Source organism: Aedes aegypti, chromosome 3, assembly GCF_002204515.2.
Source record: "Aedes aegypti strain LVP_AGWG chromosome 3, AaegL5.0 Primary Assembly, whole genome shotgun sequence".
Lineage (NCBI taxonomy): Eukaryota > Metazoa > Arthropoda > Insecta > Diptera > Culicidae > Aedes > Aedes aegypti.
Genome location: NC_035109.1, coordinates 109,480,112 through 109,496,595, shown reverse-complemented (window position 1 = coordinate 109,496,595; position 16,484 = coordinate 109,480,112). Strand labels below are relative to the sequence as shown.

General features: G+C 36.8%; 2 protein-coding genes across 3 annotated transcripts in view; both read left to right on the top strand.

Moving 5' to 3' along the window:
- LOC5570003 (small G protein signaling modulator 2) overlaps positions 1-16,484 on the top strand; it is a 53,233-nt gene that overhangs the window by 33,838 nt on the left and 2,911 nt on the right. For both annotated transcript variants that reach the window (XM_021849901.1, XM_021849900.1), the window contains exons 7-11: positions 5,956-6,141; positions 6,205-6,344; positions 6,401-6,560; positions 6,620-7,557; positions 7,623-7,747. In XM_021849901.1, coding sequence (XP_021705593.1) covers positions 5,956-6,141; positions 6,205-6,344; positions 6,401-6,560; positions 6,620-7,557; positions 7,623-7,747 — 1,549 coding nt within the window. The remainder of the gene's footprint in view (positions 1-5,955; positions 6,142-6,204; positions 6,345-6,400; positions 6,561-6,619; positions 7,558-7,622; positions 7,748-16,484) is intronic.
- Positions 10,939-12,034, top strand: LOC110677914 (cytochrome c-2-like). The gene has a single exon (XM_021849902.1). The coding sequence runs from the start codon at positions 11,150-11,152 to the stop codon at positions 11,471-11,473; it is 324 nt and encodes a 107-aa protein (XP_021705594.1). The 5' UTR covers positions 10,939-11,149; the 3' UTR covers positions 11,474-12,034.

Genomic DNA, 16,484 nt, shown 5'->3' with positions numbered 1-16,484 from the left:
TTGAGGAAAACATTCATTCCTTCGGGTAGATAGGACTTATATCAATACTAGCTCAAAGGTTTTGAGCAAAACAGCTTATCACACTTATATAAATGTTCAACCACGGGTCTCCAAAATAAACCGTTTTTTTCGAAAATATGTTCAAAACTCTAATGATCCAGGTATGAACCCATTCTGTCATTTGACATGGGCGAATGCTGGAGTCAAAGCCTATGAAGAATCTCATCCCATCGTTGATGTTTTAGAAACTTTCATCACAAAGATATTGAACTTGATGACTGCATGGAAAAATTTGAAAGTGTGTTTCCAATTCCTCTCTTGTAAGGTGAAAGTAACAGATAAAAAATATGTCCAAAGCGAAAAACTGAGTCTAAATAGATTAAACAATACAAATAATGAATTACATTTATGTTTCGTTCACATTTTCCTTATAAAAACTACCATAAAACATGATATGACGATTTTCGCATTTTTTTGTGGGCCATACTGTACTTACAGTGATAATACGAACAAAGCTGCTGTATAGTTGTAGGACTTCCCGTAATGCGGGTAGATCACCTTTTCGAGGTGCGTTACGGGGTAAGATCTACCATATTGTACTCTTGTTGTATCTGTTCTCGTGAATACTTATAAGTTACGGTCGGAAGAGTATAAGAGAGTAACAAGCCACTAAGACCCACCTATTTGTCCTAGATGATGAGGAGGTCGAAATGGAAAAATGGCTCAATCAGCATCTGAGGTTGGTTTCAACTCATGAGACAAGTTCTTTCCGAGTCCAAGAGTTTATCTTTCGATACCTAGGAGGGAAACGATTCCGAATCGGTGGAGTAGCAGACCTCCTCACTTCTAAAATAAACATATTGTTGCAAGGAATCTAAATGTCTCATGCGATGAAACCTGTTCACAGTTTCAAAAACGACTTTGAAGCTTATAAGTAGAAGCAATAATTTGATACGTGCATGGTCAAAATCAATATCATTCAACCAGCATAGTGGCCGAACCTGATTAAGGGGCGCGCTTTTGAGAGTTCAATGGTGACAAACTGTTTTCTCCAAAAGGTATAAATAGCGGTATCTTTTTCTAAAGAGGCTCTATGCAAAATGGTAAAGAATGATATTTGTATAAAAAACTACTACTTCATTATTTCTCAATAGTAATGGAGTAGAACGACATGCACTAAACAAGGACACGGGTATACCACAAAAGATCAAAGATTATAGGATTTTCTTGTACATCATTCCATAGTAAACACTTCTATTAAGATATTCCTGGATTACCGTTTTGACTCATATTCCGAACACTTAAGGCCAACAGTGACTTCAAATGCATCTGATTGCCATAAATTAGCTGATATTTGTGAAAATTTTAATTCCTTCGCAAAGTCTAACTGTTAGCTGTTGGGTTTGATGATAAAATTGTTATTCAAAACTTGTTTAATATTATTTTTACTTAAAAGTATGTAAGAACATTTTGATTCAAATGCCGAACACTGTGTTCATTCTGTCTCATATTCCGAACACCTTGATTCAAATTCCGAACAGCACGAATAAATCGTATTCGAATGAATAATTTCGCAAATAAATTCATGTGAGCTAGTTTTTCTGGCCTTAAACTACAGTATCATCACTACTCCCGAGGTACACAATAGATTGGAAGACTTAAAATTGAATTGCAATTGACTGCCATTTCGTGGTGATTCGATGATATATTTCAGCGAAACATTTCAACCAATTCGCCATACAAAAACCGAGTGTTCGGAATATGAGTCTGTTCGGAATTTGAGACAAAACGGTATAAGGGCAACATCTTCTGTAGTTTAATTGATACAGTATGTCAAAGTTAGAGTTTTTAAGGAAAATCAAAAATTCAGTGTAAACACAAAGTACACATGGAATACAATCAGAGGCGCGTCCACGTCCGAAACCATGGGTAGGACAAATGTGGCCAAATATTTTGTGCACAGTGAAGCTAAAAAAAATTTTGACCCTGGACTGGAAATTGAAAGTTACTATATGTGAGAGACTCAAGTGTCATTTTGGTCGGTGACTCATTTCCTAAGAAGTTTTCCTAAAAAAAAATTTAACTGGATTGGACTGGAAATTGAAAGTTACTATATGTGAGAGACTCAAGTGTCATTTTGGTCGGTGGCTCATTTCCTAAGAAGTTTTCCTAAAAAAAAATTTAAGAATACCTCAAGAATTCAACCTGGATTTCCTGAAGGAGAACCACAGGAATGAAACTTCTTCAAAGATTATTTCAGAAATGATCTGAACTCCTTCAAAAATTCTTTGAGAAGTTCATCAGGAAAGTCCTATCTCCTTCAAGATTTTATCCAGTGATTCATCAAGATACCCAATCAAAACGTCTTCTAAAATTCAATCTATAACTTCTCCAGAAATTGCTACGAATTTCCTTTAAAATTGTCTTTTGGAGTTTCTATAAGATTCCAACTAGGGATTCTCTCTAATAATACCTTCAGCAATAGCTCCAAAGATTCCTTCTAAGATTTCTACAGAAACTTCTTCAGTAGGTAATTCTTTGAGATTTCCTTAAGTAAGTTTTGAAAGTTTTTTATTTCTTTGTTGAAAGATTTTTTCTAGGAATGTTTCTGGGGAAACGTCATGATTTTTTTTTTTTTTTGAGAAATCAAGTCCATGAGTTATCTTTAAAGAAAATCCTAGAGTAACCTTAGATAAAAATTGTGTATGTTTTAAATCCACCCTTAATAAACAAGGATCTCTGAAATAACTCTTGGATTCTTTAGGAAGATTTAGAAGCTTTCCTAGATAAGTTTGCTAAGATAATCGATTCTCGAGATAGTATTCCGCAGGAGTTTCTAAAAAATTTCTCGAAAAATATTGGACAGAATCTCTATAGAAATTTGTGTAGGAATAATTGTTGAAATTGTTAGAAAAAAATGTTGTAGTATAAACTGGTGAGAAAACATAGAAAAACTTTTGAAGATTGAATGGATTTTGTTTTTGAGAAACTTCTTAAGAAATGTTTGGTAAAACTAAAAGTTGAAATGCTGGATAAATTTCTACACAGTACGAACGAAACGGATAAATTTCTGAGACATATAATGCACATAATTGGAGCGTGGTATATAATAGATATTTACATGATATGTCATATAATCTTCAATTATATGTCATGTAATCCAGCAGAATTCTGTGTGATTACATGACATATAACACAAATTTACATGATTCCAGACTTAAATTTACATAACTTCATGTTTACATCGCATAAATGAAGTTTACATGACGTGTAATCTTCATAATTTTTAACTGTGTAGTAAAAAGTAGATTTGTTTGAAGAACCCCTCAAGGAATTTTGGATTTATGAGAGGAAACGTGGATGAATTCTTGAAGCACTCCATACGAACAGGCGGAGGAATTCTTGCATTGTTTCTTGAAAAACCCCTTAAGCTTTTTTTTCGAACACTCTTCAACACATCGAATAATCCTCTAAAGTAACAACTGGAGAATTCTGTTGAAGGGTTAGTGACAATATATATAGAGGAAATTCTAAGATAGTTTTGAAAAAAAAAATAAAGTAATAGGCCTCAGAAAATTACTGGAGGTAACAGCATTCGAGCTCTCAAGGATTTCCAGGAGCAAATTCTGGATAAATTCTTCTAAGCATCCTTTGGAGGATTCTGGAAGAATTTCTGTAGAGATCGCTGTAGTAGACCCTGGAAGTATTCTGAATAATTCCTGAAGCTTTTCCGCAGGGAATCTGAGACGAAATTCTTGAAGAGCCTGTTGAACCCGCTATAGTCTCTGAAGATTTCTTTGGAGCCTGTACAATTTTGCATCAGAATTCAATGCGAGCGGAATAAGGAAAAAATAGATTCCAGAGACTATTTTGGGTTAAATATCTATTTTAGAGACCTTCCATTAAAAAGAGACTTTTTAAAGACTTGCATTGAAATAGAGACCATATGCTATAGAAATATCTCTGAAAAACGTTAGGAGATTCGACAATGCTTCGATAGATCAGATAGAGTGATCACACGCTACGCTAAACCATCACACTTGTGCTGTGTATAACAAGATGCGACTGGAACTAGATTAATCCATAGGAGATGAACCATCCACGGGCTGAAAATCTCCCTAATGAAGCTAATAATAATAATAGATAAATCTATTACTTCATCCAAAGATTCTTCATAAATTTTCTGATAATTCTCTAAAAATGTGTCAGAAACTTCTCATGTATTATTTTCCAGGAATGCTTACGGCAATGTTCCAGAACATATAAAGAGGGTTGTCCATATACATTTTCAAGAAAGCATCCATTGATTAATTCAGAAATGCCGTAGATAATTGCTTCATTTGTTTTTCTAACGGTTAAAGAAGTTTCTTGTAGCAATTTTTACAGCTAGATTCCCAGGATTTTCAATATAGATATTCTCAATCGTTCTTCTCGCGAGCCAGAACTTTTGGGGATCGTGCACAAACCATGTTCACTAGGCACGAGAATATCATGGAAAACCTTATCGTGTCTTTCATCCTCCATAAAAATAAGAACGATGTTAAAACGCGTTGATTGAGTTTGTGTGTATATTGAACAGATGATAAATAATTTAGTTTGTTTTTCAAGCTTTCCTTTGATCTCGTTTTTTTTTATGAATCGTGGGTAGGACAATCCTTTGACTGTCCTACCCAGGTTTTTTATGCGTAGTACATGTCCTACCTGTCCTACCCACTTCCCGCGCCACTGAATACAATATACTGCGTAATCGTAATATTTTATATAGATATTTATACACCGTCCGAAAGCTTATTCAAAAAGCTATCTTAGGAAAACAAAATGAAATAAAAATTCGTACCTTAGGTTGGAAAAATGCGGGGAGTGCACTGAAAAAAATATATTTGTTTTTCTATCTAGACTTTACACATCCCATACTTTTTTGTCCCAAGTTGTCCCAGGCTAAAATTTGTTTACAAGGGTACTTTGAGGTGTAAACTAAAAGATCATAAAGAATTTAGCTGCACAAATTTGCACTTTTTTGATTCAGGGCTTTTTGAATTTTTCCAATATTTTTAGGCTTTTTCTATCGAAACCAGTTAAAAAATGATTCAGAAGATTACTGAATATCGCTAAAATATTCATATCATAATTTCTACACGGGAAAAAATTCTGTGGTAAAAATAACTATTTTAGCTGACTACGCCTTAAAACTACCATGCAAATTCAGACCTATTTACTATGTTTACGGTACACCCCACCGAATAACTGGTACATTTGACAGAAATAATTTACAACAATCTGATTCCAACTACAGACATGGTAAAATCAAGCGCATTTCTGGTCTGCTGAAAATTGCCGGTGCGAGCGCTTAAGTTAACACCCTAAAATGGTAGTTTTTACCGCACAATTTTTTTGCGTGTATGTAAGTGCTAACATTTATAATGATTTGCACAACGTTAATCGCATAAGTGACTTATATGCATCATTAGTATTAAAACTTATTATTTAGCTATAGGCCCTACTCAAAAGTTAGTCTCGAAAACTTGTTTTTGAAAATGAAACATCAAATTTGTATCACAAAACTCATAAATACGACATAAGATGGAAAACATGTTTTTGGCCGCCAGTTTGTATGGAAACCGGCCATAGTGGGCAGACTGGAATATTTGGCTAATGATCATAGTAGCATCCCCAAGCATCACGATCATTTCAGTCCAATATATGGATCTTCTCTAATCTGTAGTAGCATCTAAACTGCAGACATTTCTAGACAAACTTTTTGAGATATCCTTGGAGTAAGCACTGTGACTCTGGTACAATAATTCTGAATAAATATATGTGGTAACTCTTGGGGTGTTAAGAATGTTTACAGCAATCCCAACAGAAATTTCCAATTCTGACTGGTTGTTTTTTTTTTTTGAGTTTTCTTTGAAGCACTAGAGACATCTTTTACAACAAATTCTTTTACTGTTTCAGGTCTTTTACCCCATGGTCAACTTGACCCGCCACTTTGGTCGCAACGAGGCATCGGGCGAATCTTCCCTTGGCCGCACAAATCCCGTCGCAGACCTCTGCCGTCTCTTTTGGAGGCAGCCACCAGCGATGAACTGCCGATCGATTACGTATTTCGCGTCGTTAACAAAGGCAACACCGATGAATTTTGTATGATATTTTTTATAGGAGGGTTTCATGTTTTCGAATAAATGTATTCATACCATATTGTAGTGGCAAACCATCCAATCCTGGAATTGGGACGGACCAGCCCACGTTACCGGGCGCAACTGAGCAGTTGCTCGACGAACGAAAGCAGCGATTGCTCCAGTAAAAGTCTTTCGATAGATGCGATGTCCATTGACAGTCCAAACGTAAGTTTCTCTGAAGAGTGCACTAAGAGATCATTGTAAAATTATTCTCATTGCAGCCGGTAACGAACCAATCCACAAGTATTGCCCTTGTTTGCTCAACGATGAAGAGACAGATAATCTCCCGCGCCTTTTACGGTTGGTTGGCATACTGTCGACATCTATCTACGGTTCGGACCCATTTGTCAGGTTTAGTCAATGGTCGGATTACTCCAGACGGTAATATTCATGAGCTCAAGTTTTCTATATTAAATAATACATTCTTGAATCTTTAACAGTTGGTGCTGAAGAAGGTCTAACCAAAGCCCGTTGGGACGAATTACACGATGATAGGGGAGTGGTTGCAGATGACCAGGAGGTTTATCGTTTGGTCTATTACGGCGGAGTTGAACACGACATACGAAAAGAGGTATGGCCGTATTTGTTGGGGCACTATACCTTCGGAACAACACCGGAAGAACGTGCTGATTTGGATGAGACCACGAAACACTACTACGAGACGACGATGAGTGAATGGTTGGCGGTCGAAGCCATTGTTCGCCAGAGGGACAAGGAGAAGACGGCAGTTGCAGTTGCCAAGCTCAGTTCAGGCAGTGGAAGCCTGGAGAACAAGAGCAAGGACGCCGAAGAAGAGGAGATGGAGAATGAAGTGTTTGAAGAGAATGGCTTTTCGGATATGTCGGAACCTGAAATGGAGGATGACGAGGAAACTTCCAGATCGAAACTGCCAGGGGATGCAAAGAAAGAACATAAAGAAGAACCAGAGAAAGCTGATGTTGAAGAAGGGGAAAAACTGGGTTCTCTGGACAAACTTGAACTTCCCCTCTCGGAACATAGCCGGGACATAGACAGTAACAAAAGTTCGCCGTCGGATTCATCTTACGCCACGGTGGGCAACGATTTTGTGGACGTGGCCGATATGCTGCCAGTAACGAGCAACGAAAATGTACTGCCCAATGACGAGGAAGATGCGATCCGAGATTCGGAAGTCCACGATGAAGTCGATAACTGCCCGGTGCAATCACCAGGCCATCCAAGAGCTGTGATTGTGACCGATGCGTCTATTGACGTGACAATGATCAACGATGCCAAAGAGCAGAACAACAATACGCTAGAGGCTCTGCCCGAGGAGGGAATGACTAGCCAGTTGGATGCGCTGCAGGAACCCAAGTCGACCTGTGTGTCGCCGGCGAGTTCGAATGGAGGAATTTATAGTGTAAGATACACTTTTTTTTTGAAATACTTGTGATGCAATATGTAATTGTTCATTAACTTTTGCAGAGTGAACTGTTGGAATCCTTTGGATTGAATCTTCATCGTATCGAGAAAGACGTTCAACGATGTGATCGAAATTATTGGTATTTTGCCAACGAAAATTTGGACAAACTGCGGAACGTCATTTGCACGTGAGTATTGAATATGGAGCCAACTGTCTACTCACGGTGAATTTGATTCTGGTCAAGTCCCTGTTACATTTCAAATATCTCATGAAGCGATTCTCAATTCTATCAGCTCCACATTCAATTATTTTTGAGCCGACTGGAATACTTATGAAACATGGATAGTAATATTGATGTTAACATTTGTTTGCAAATAAAGCTTGATATGTATTATGCTCTCGAAACTTTAACAAAATCCATTGCTGAAGCAAGGGGCATTGCAATACCAAAATAAGCATAAGCTTAAGCATAGAGACCGTACAAATCGTAGTTGCTACTCTGTGATTGACCAGAACAATCGAAGTTGCACAGAGATTTAATGAATGGGGCTTGGAGTTAGCTTACCATTCTTCAATGTGCACAAATCGAGAGCTCAAATTTTAATAGTCAATAACGGCGCCGGCCACGTCCTTACGGTCATCGGGGAAGGGAAGGAATATTAGTTCGACAACCGTTGTTACTAGCAGGCTTGATAGAAACTCCTCTGCGAGGCAAAGAGGAGGCGATTTTGCCGTTTTTATGATGAGAAAAAAACAGAACTCAAAATTTTCAACACAAATCCTCAAGCGATTCGAGTGAGAGTGCAAGAAAACGCGAGGATTTTTTTAGGTACTCTCTCTTTCTCTTGTTGCGATGCTCACCTTAACTCACACTCTAAAAGAACTCTTGAGTCTGCCGCCCGAATTTTACTTTGTTGTATTTTGTGCTGCATCTTCCTCGCTCATTTTTCGTTGCCTCTCTGCTTAGCATTTTTTCGCTCCCTCGCAAAGAAGCAAAGGCAGCACGCTGCTCTAGAGTATTTCACCGAGCTCTAATGATGTTGAGCGGCATTATCAAGCCTGGTTACTAAAGACCGAGATCACCTCTGCATCTCCACAGCTTTCATGGAAAGGATATAGGGTTAGTGGGATAAGCTAGAGATTTGAGAGTCACCAATGTTTGGTGATGCGATCCATGATATAATCACGTCTAGCCGGATTCGTGAGATAATTCAATAATCGCATTGTACGCCGAACAAGTGCTCATCGCTCGCCCACGCAATAGCAACCGACGCGATCAATAGATCAAACACTACTAAGCGATCGCGGCACTATTTCACTTCGACGCGCGACATGTTTGATCCTGCTCTCATCGCCCGCCCCCGCTGGAGCAAACGATAAGGTCAAAGGATCAAACACTACTCCGTGGCCGAAATTGTAGAAAAGACAGGAAAAGTATAGAGCACACAAGAAGCAGGTGCGACCGTATTAGAATAATTCTTGACAACACTCTTTCTTCAACCAATCAGAAATCAATCGTTCAACAACTTGTCTCAGATGTTTGTAAACAAAACGGCCAGCCCTTCCTCACTTATCCTTTCTGGTTTTCTTCACCAAGTGAGCATATTGTTTCACCTGAACACATTCGATTGAGCCACTCTTGCTACAGAGTACAATGCATACACCTTGGTATGGGGTTCTGCATAAAAATCAGTCCCTCTCTTTCACTCTTCAATGAAATTATTAAACAGCAAGGCCAGTAAACGTTAAAATCCCATACAAAATCTAAACAGTGCAGAGCCCCAAACAGGTTTTTTTTTTTAATTTCTTTATTATTATCATTCCAAACATTACATGCATTTCTTATATCTAGGCGTTCTGTGTTATTAGACAACACTATCATCCTAATTTGGTAAAACAAATTTAAGATTCTATTAACGTTTTGTTAACAATATATTACATTTCATTTGCCGTAGCAGTTCAGATATTTTACAGGTGAGTTGATTTCACCTGCTTATAAGAGAAAAAAAAAACGCTTTGAATTTACTTAACCTAACTTAACCTAAACATATAACGCATTAATCGTGGCAATAGAAGATTGTAACGATTTTTGCCTGAAATTATTAATTATTTTATTTGATATTTGTTCCAATGTTTCAACATTGGATATTCTATGTAACTCATTGGTACTATATCAGGGAGGAAGCTTCAGAATCATTTTCTAAATTTCATTTTGAATTCTCTGCAGAGCTTTCTTCCTGGTATTACAACAACTAGTCTATATTGGTACAGCATACAACATGGCTGGCCTGAAAATTTGTTTGAATATCAAAAGCTTGTTCTTAAGACAAAGTTTTGATTTTCTATTAATAAGGAGATAGAGACATTTTATATATTTCTTACATTTGGCTTGAATGCCCTCAATGTGGTTTTTGAAAGTTAAATTCTTATCTAGCATGAGCCCTAGATACTTAACTTCATCTGACCAATTTATTGGAATCCCTCTAATCGTGACAACATGTCTACTTGAAGGTTTCAAATAAAGAGCTTTTGGATTATGTGGGAATATTATTAGTTGAGTTGAGCATTAGGAGAAATCTTCCATTTTTGCAAGTATGGAGAAAAAATATCCAAACTTTTTTGCAATCGACTACAGATGACACGCAGACTTCGTCCTTTGGTGAAGAGGCCTGTGTCATCCGCAAACAAGGATTTTTGACATCCCTTAGGTAACTCAGGTAAGTCAGATGTGAAAATATTGTATAATATTGGTCCTAAAATGCTGCCTTGAGGAACATCAGTCTTTCAGATCTGGAGTTCTGATAATTAACCTGAAGTTTGCGATTTGACAGATAACTTTGAATTATTCTAAGAATGTATGTTGGAAAATTAAAGTTTTAAAATTGTACAATCAAACCTTCATGCCAAACACTGTCGAATGCTTTTTCTATGTCTAGAAGAGCATGACCAGTAGAATAGCCATTAGATTTGTTGGAACGGATCAAATTTGTTACACGTAAAAGTTGATGAGTAGTCGAATGTCCATGGCGGAATCCGAACTGTTCATTGGCAAAAAATAAATTTTCGTTGATGTGGGCCATCATTCTGTTCGAAATAACTATTTCAAAAAGTTTACTGATGGAGGAAAGCAAACTGATTGGACGATAGCTAGAAGCTTCTGCTTTTGTCTGGTTTTAAAATTGGAACAACTTTAGCATTTTTCCATTTGTCAGGAAAATATGCTAATTGAAAACATTTGTTAAATATATCAACTAAAAATGATAAACTACTTTCTGGAAGTTTCGTGATGAGAATGTAGAAAACTCCATCATCGCCAGGAGCTTTCATATTTTTGAAATTTTTAATAATAGTTCTCACTTCTTCCAAATCAGTCTCCCACAAATTTTCGAAAATGTTCTCTTGGTTGAGAATATTTTTTAAGTCCTGAGTAACTTGATTTTCAATTGGACTAGCCCCATACAGGTCTTTTCTTTCAAATCACAGTAGCTCGGTAAATTCCAAACGTCAAGTTAAATCCCAGCGCAAACTCGTAGTGCCATCAGGGTTCTATATCCATATCTCACTCAAGTTCACCAACCGTTTCTTCGTCATGGGCATCCCGGCAGGAGACGTTGAGAAAGGGAAGAAGCTATTCGTCCAACGCTGTTCGCAGTGTCATACCGTGGAAGCCGGCGGCAAGCACAAAATTGGGCCAAACCTGCACGGAATCTTTGGGCGCAAAACGGGTCAGGCTGCGGGATTTTCCTACACCGACGCCAACAAGAACAAGGGTATCACCTGGAATGAGGACACGCTGTTCGAGTACCTGGAAAACCCGAAAAAGTACATCCCTGGTACCAAGATGATATTCCCGGGCATGAAGAAGCCCAACGAGCGCGCTGATCTGATTGCGTACCTGAAGGCGTCGACTTGAAACGTGACTGAATTGTATTCCTGATGTTATTGTCTAGTGATTTATTTAAATCTTATGCATTGTTGAATAAAATTTGAATAAAACTATCAAAAAATCATTATCATAGTAAACAAGAGGCAATGAAATTTTAGACACGACTCAACTGCCGTTATACGCCTAATTGCCAAAAAGTCTATTTTTACCTACATTATTAGAAAACAATTAAAAAAAAATATACTTTGTTCGAACACTCTATGAAAAGCATATCAAGACAATTTGTCCCACTGTTGAATTTCTACGCATAACTGTCTCGCTACTGAATTTCTACGCATATCTGTCCCACTATGTATGTTCCAAAAACTGTTGCAAATAAAATACTAAATTTATAGGATTCATTGAGCTGTGTCAAATCGTTTTATATCACCTTTTATTTGGCTCTACATCCCATGTGGAACATTGCCTGTTTGGCACAATAGTGTTCAGAGGCAGGTGTTGTACAGGGATAGACTAAATAATTGAGCTAGGCGAAATTTTTTTTTTAAATTCAAATTCTTGAAACTTTTTGAAAAATGAATGAAATTGGATGCATCCAGAAGCATTTGACCCAAAATTTTATCTAGTTTCAGCCAGAGTTGCTCGATGTCACCATCAATGCTTAAAATTTGCTGATTTGTACAGGCCGACTGCGATACAAATCGGATCATTCCATATCACATCAACATCATGCTGTCTACTCCATCACCAGTGCATTGATGGCGATAGGCTATGGATATCACTGATGGGTTAAGTTTAGCTTTAAATTGAGCAGATAAAATGGCAATTTATCAGTACGATATTTTCGACAGTGTTGCGGATAGATTGAAACTATGTGTTGGTCACTGAAAAACATCAATAGCATGGATAATGACCACGTGATCACTCATTCTGCAGTGATTTTGATCTAGAGTGCGATGTTGGTTGTCAAATCAAAGTGATATTGATAGCTCGCAAGTGATATTGATAGTTTTAGACCATCAGCCATCAGCTGATATGATTGATATTAAGCAACTCTGGTTTCAGCAACTTGCTTGACCACGTATATTTTGTTTGATGTTTCTCGTTTTCTGAGCGCATGTTTTAATAACATTTTTCTGTTACCTGTATTTTTGTGCGGTGTGAAGTTGTATTCATGTTAACGATTTTTTAGAACCTACAACTAATTGAAAATTGAATGCCACATTATGGTTCGTTTGGTAGGTAAATACTGGGCATGGCGTACCATTGGTACTTCGCATACCTGAAGGAATAAAATAGACTCCTTCTTGTGGTCCATAACCTTCTGCCCTATCCCTAACCTCTCGTGGTATTGGCTGGGGTTCGAACAACCTAAGAGAAGATCGGGTAATCAACCCAGATGAGAACTTTGGTCGTGTGCTGACGGGTTCCCATCCCCCCACGGTTTGCTTCTGCAAACCTTGAGCGTCTGTTCCCGATGTCAGGGGCGGCTGAGCATCGTCCGAGTGCCAGAGTAGAACTCTAAGCCAAACTGTGCACTATGGTCCTCCAGAAATCTAGGGGCCAGCCAGCTCAGGAACATTTATAATTGGAGGCTATGAACCACTCAAAGGGGTCTATTTTATTCCTTCTGGTACACAAGGTACCCAATGGTACGCCATGCCCAGCATTTACCAACCTGTTTAACCGCATTGATTCACATACCCATATACGGCTTCACTTTGCTACATGCCACACGAGCCTTCGTTTGGACCCTCAACATAGGCTTTAAAATACACATCTTCCATTTTCGGTATAAAACTCTCGTCAAAGCTACCACCAAGAGCAATTTGATTGTACAAAATCGGTCTGCTACAATTAGTGGGACTCTTATGCGTAGAAATTCCTTCAAAACGCGGTATTTCTAGGCATAACCGTCCCACTTTGAATTTCATAGCAAAATTCAAATTCTTTCGCTAAAACCAATTCTTGAATATAAAGAACACCCATAGCCTCATATTATTATGAAGAGATTATTCAAATTTGTCATAACCTTCACCAATACGGAGCATAAATATACTAAAATCTTTAATCGCGTTTTTCTCGGTTTCATATTTTGGAACATGGGACATTTATGCGTATAACGGCAGTATTCACCTTGAAAAAACCTTCTAGATAACCTCTAGACTATCAGACAGTTTAGCCACACTTCAAATCTACAAGAGCACGAATCTAGTTAATCAGAGAGTCATTCCAGCTCAAAACTTGATCGAGCAACTTTTCAGCTGGAATCGCTGTTTAGTTGTCTAGATTTGTGCTGTTAAAGATTTAGGGAATGGCTTCGATTCAACTACATCTTAAAATAGTTTTGAAGCAAATGATCTTCTTATAAAACATTGCTATAAAATATTCAATGAATTCTAATTTTTAGTTGATTCTTATGCTTTATCATGATTTGATGTTTTTCTAGAATGTTTCATGTAAACTTGTACAATGTTTAAAAAAAGTTAAGCTTTGAGTAAGGGGCTCTGCTTACGGATATCTGACAAAATCTTGGAGATTTCTTGGTAAATTTTTTTATTAATTCTCCCCACGGCAGATAGTTGGCTTCTAAGAATCCCATGCAATGTCAAGATATGAAAATTTATATTTTTGAAAAACAGTGAACTTGACCATCTAATCAATAGATTTGTTTTCGCATATTTTTTGTCAACATCAGTTTTGGCATAATTTATAAAACGACAGAAAGATTGTACAAGATATTCTATTTCATATTGGTGTACGATAACGTTTCAACAAGTTTTGATGTTGATACGGTTTTATCAAGGTATATAAATAAATATGCTCATTTTAAACCGATTCCCATGTTTTGACAATGAATTAGGATTTTTGAACGATTAGAGTGAGATTTGTACTTTGACAACATTTATATGGGGTGTGAAATCGACTGTTGGAATAAACGATGAACGAATTTTTTTGTAGAATTATGACTAAAGTGATGGAACTTACAGTTCTTCTTGTTCAAAAATATATTAGTTTACTGGAACTTATCGAGGCTTCCAGTGAATTGCCATGGAAGAGGAAACCTACACTGGATAAGAAGCTCCTGAAAGCAATGATTCGTATACAGCTTCAATTGCGTATTCTAGGAAAACTTGTGATTTACTAAATGTTGTGTTTTTGAGTCGGGATTGATTTTGAAATTCTTGATGAAAGAAATGCCATAAAAATAAATAAATTTGCCCAATGTTTGCGTCAAATAAATAACAAAATGAACTACAAAGATTTCTTTAGAAGTTTATTTTGTAATTTTCACGAACTTCCTAAGGATTTAGTTTGAGATACTTTCAAAAAAAAAAAAAAAACCGGGAGATATTTCAGAATGAAATCAAAAAGTAACATCTGACTAAGTTTGAAAGCACTCCTTGATGAACTCCCACAATGTTCTCTGAAAGAACTCCAGGGCTCTTAAGGAAATCTCGAAGGATTTCATAGATAAATTGCGTAGAAAATAGGAATTACTAGATTATTAACTACAGTATTAGCTGATGTGAAACCTCAGATGAACTTTTAAATAATCCATGAAGATTTTATTTGAAATAATACACGAGAAATTGTTTGAAAGAACGGCAGGAGTAATTTCGCATGAAATGTTAGAGAAATCTTTAGATACATTTTTGGAGGAGCTGCATTGAGTAATCCCAGGTCAAATTTTAAAAAGAATTCTTGGAAAGGTATTAAATATATTTCTTTGGATAATCCCTGGAGGAATTTTAAGAGAAATTCCTAAAAGAAACATGGGGTGATATTGGGATAAACAAACTACACTCAGGCAAATGAACTATCGATAAACATAGGATGATGTTTATCAATTTCTCCCAAATCTTTATCCAGAGATACCTCCTTCGATTCACTAGGAATCATTTCAGGAAAATCGCATTAAAATGCAGAGATTTTTTATGGACTTTGAAAATGATTTATCTATTTTCTTTTCTTAGGAAACCTTTCTTAAAAATCTCTTTGTTGTTTTCTACTTAACTCATTCAAAACATTTCTTCTGAATTTTCTTTTAGATTTTTTTACATCTTCCATGAATTTTTTTTGACCTAACACCATACACTTTTCGTGAAATTTGTCTAGAAATTTCCACACCAATTTCACCAACAATTTACTCTGGGTTTTTACAGGAATCCCATCAAATACCCTGTTCATCCGAAAGTTGTGGAAATATCCATTGTCACCTTTAAAATCGCTACTGCTCGGAATATGAGTCATGTTTAGAATATGAGACAAAACGGTACATTTAAGAAACTTATTGAGGATTCCTTAAGAAAATTTTGGGATTTAGGGTGATGTGCTAGTATCCATCGTATTAAGCATTGGTCAGTGAGAACTGCAATTTTTCCAGTATTGCAGTGAATGGTGCTGATACAAACCGATGCCAAACAATTCTTTCTTAAAACGGCCTTAGCATTGTACAATAACATTTTGATAAATCTTGATCTCTTTTTTTGGAAATAATGCAAAGAAAATGCATCTTACCGTATTCTCAGTCCGTCGTATCGTTTTCAACTCCGTCGCAATCAGTTTCCAGATTCGTCTCACAGCTTATGGCTCACTGTGTGTATTGAATAGTTAAAACACAACATATCAACACTATAATAAAATGTTTTACTAGAATATATAGATCTACGGGCATCTCCCTCCATTCCTTTACCATGATGGAATATACTAATTTCCTTTAAAATTAATTGTTCGTCATCAAAATCCAGCCCAAACATATGAACACAATTCCTTTTGACCATACAATAATGGCATTTGCTCACAGTACAGCGAAAACAACACAATCAAAGGAACCGTATTTTCACGTCGAGCGTCGCGCACACATTGATGCACACAAGCTTTTTTTTCTCAATACGACGGATTGAACTTTGTTTACATTTTCAATTATACGCGGCGGTTGAGGAAAATACGTAAAATTTGGTGATTTATTGAAGCTTTACGGCGTGTGATTGGAATGAAATCCTACAGTTAAGAAGTACGAAGGTTTTCCATAGTG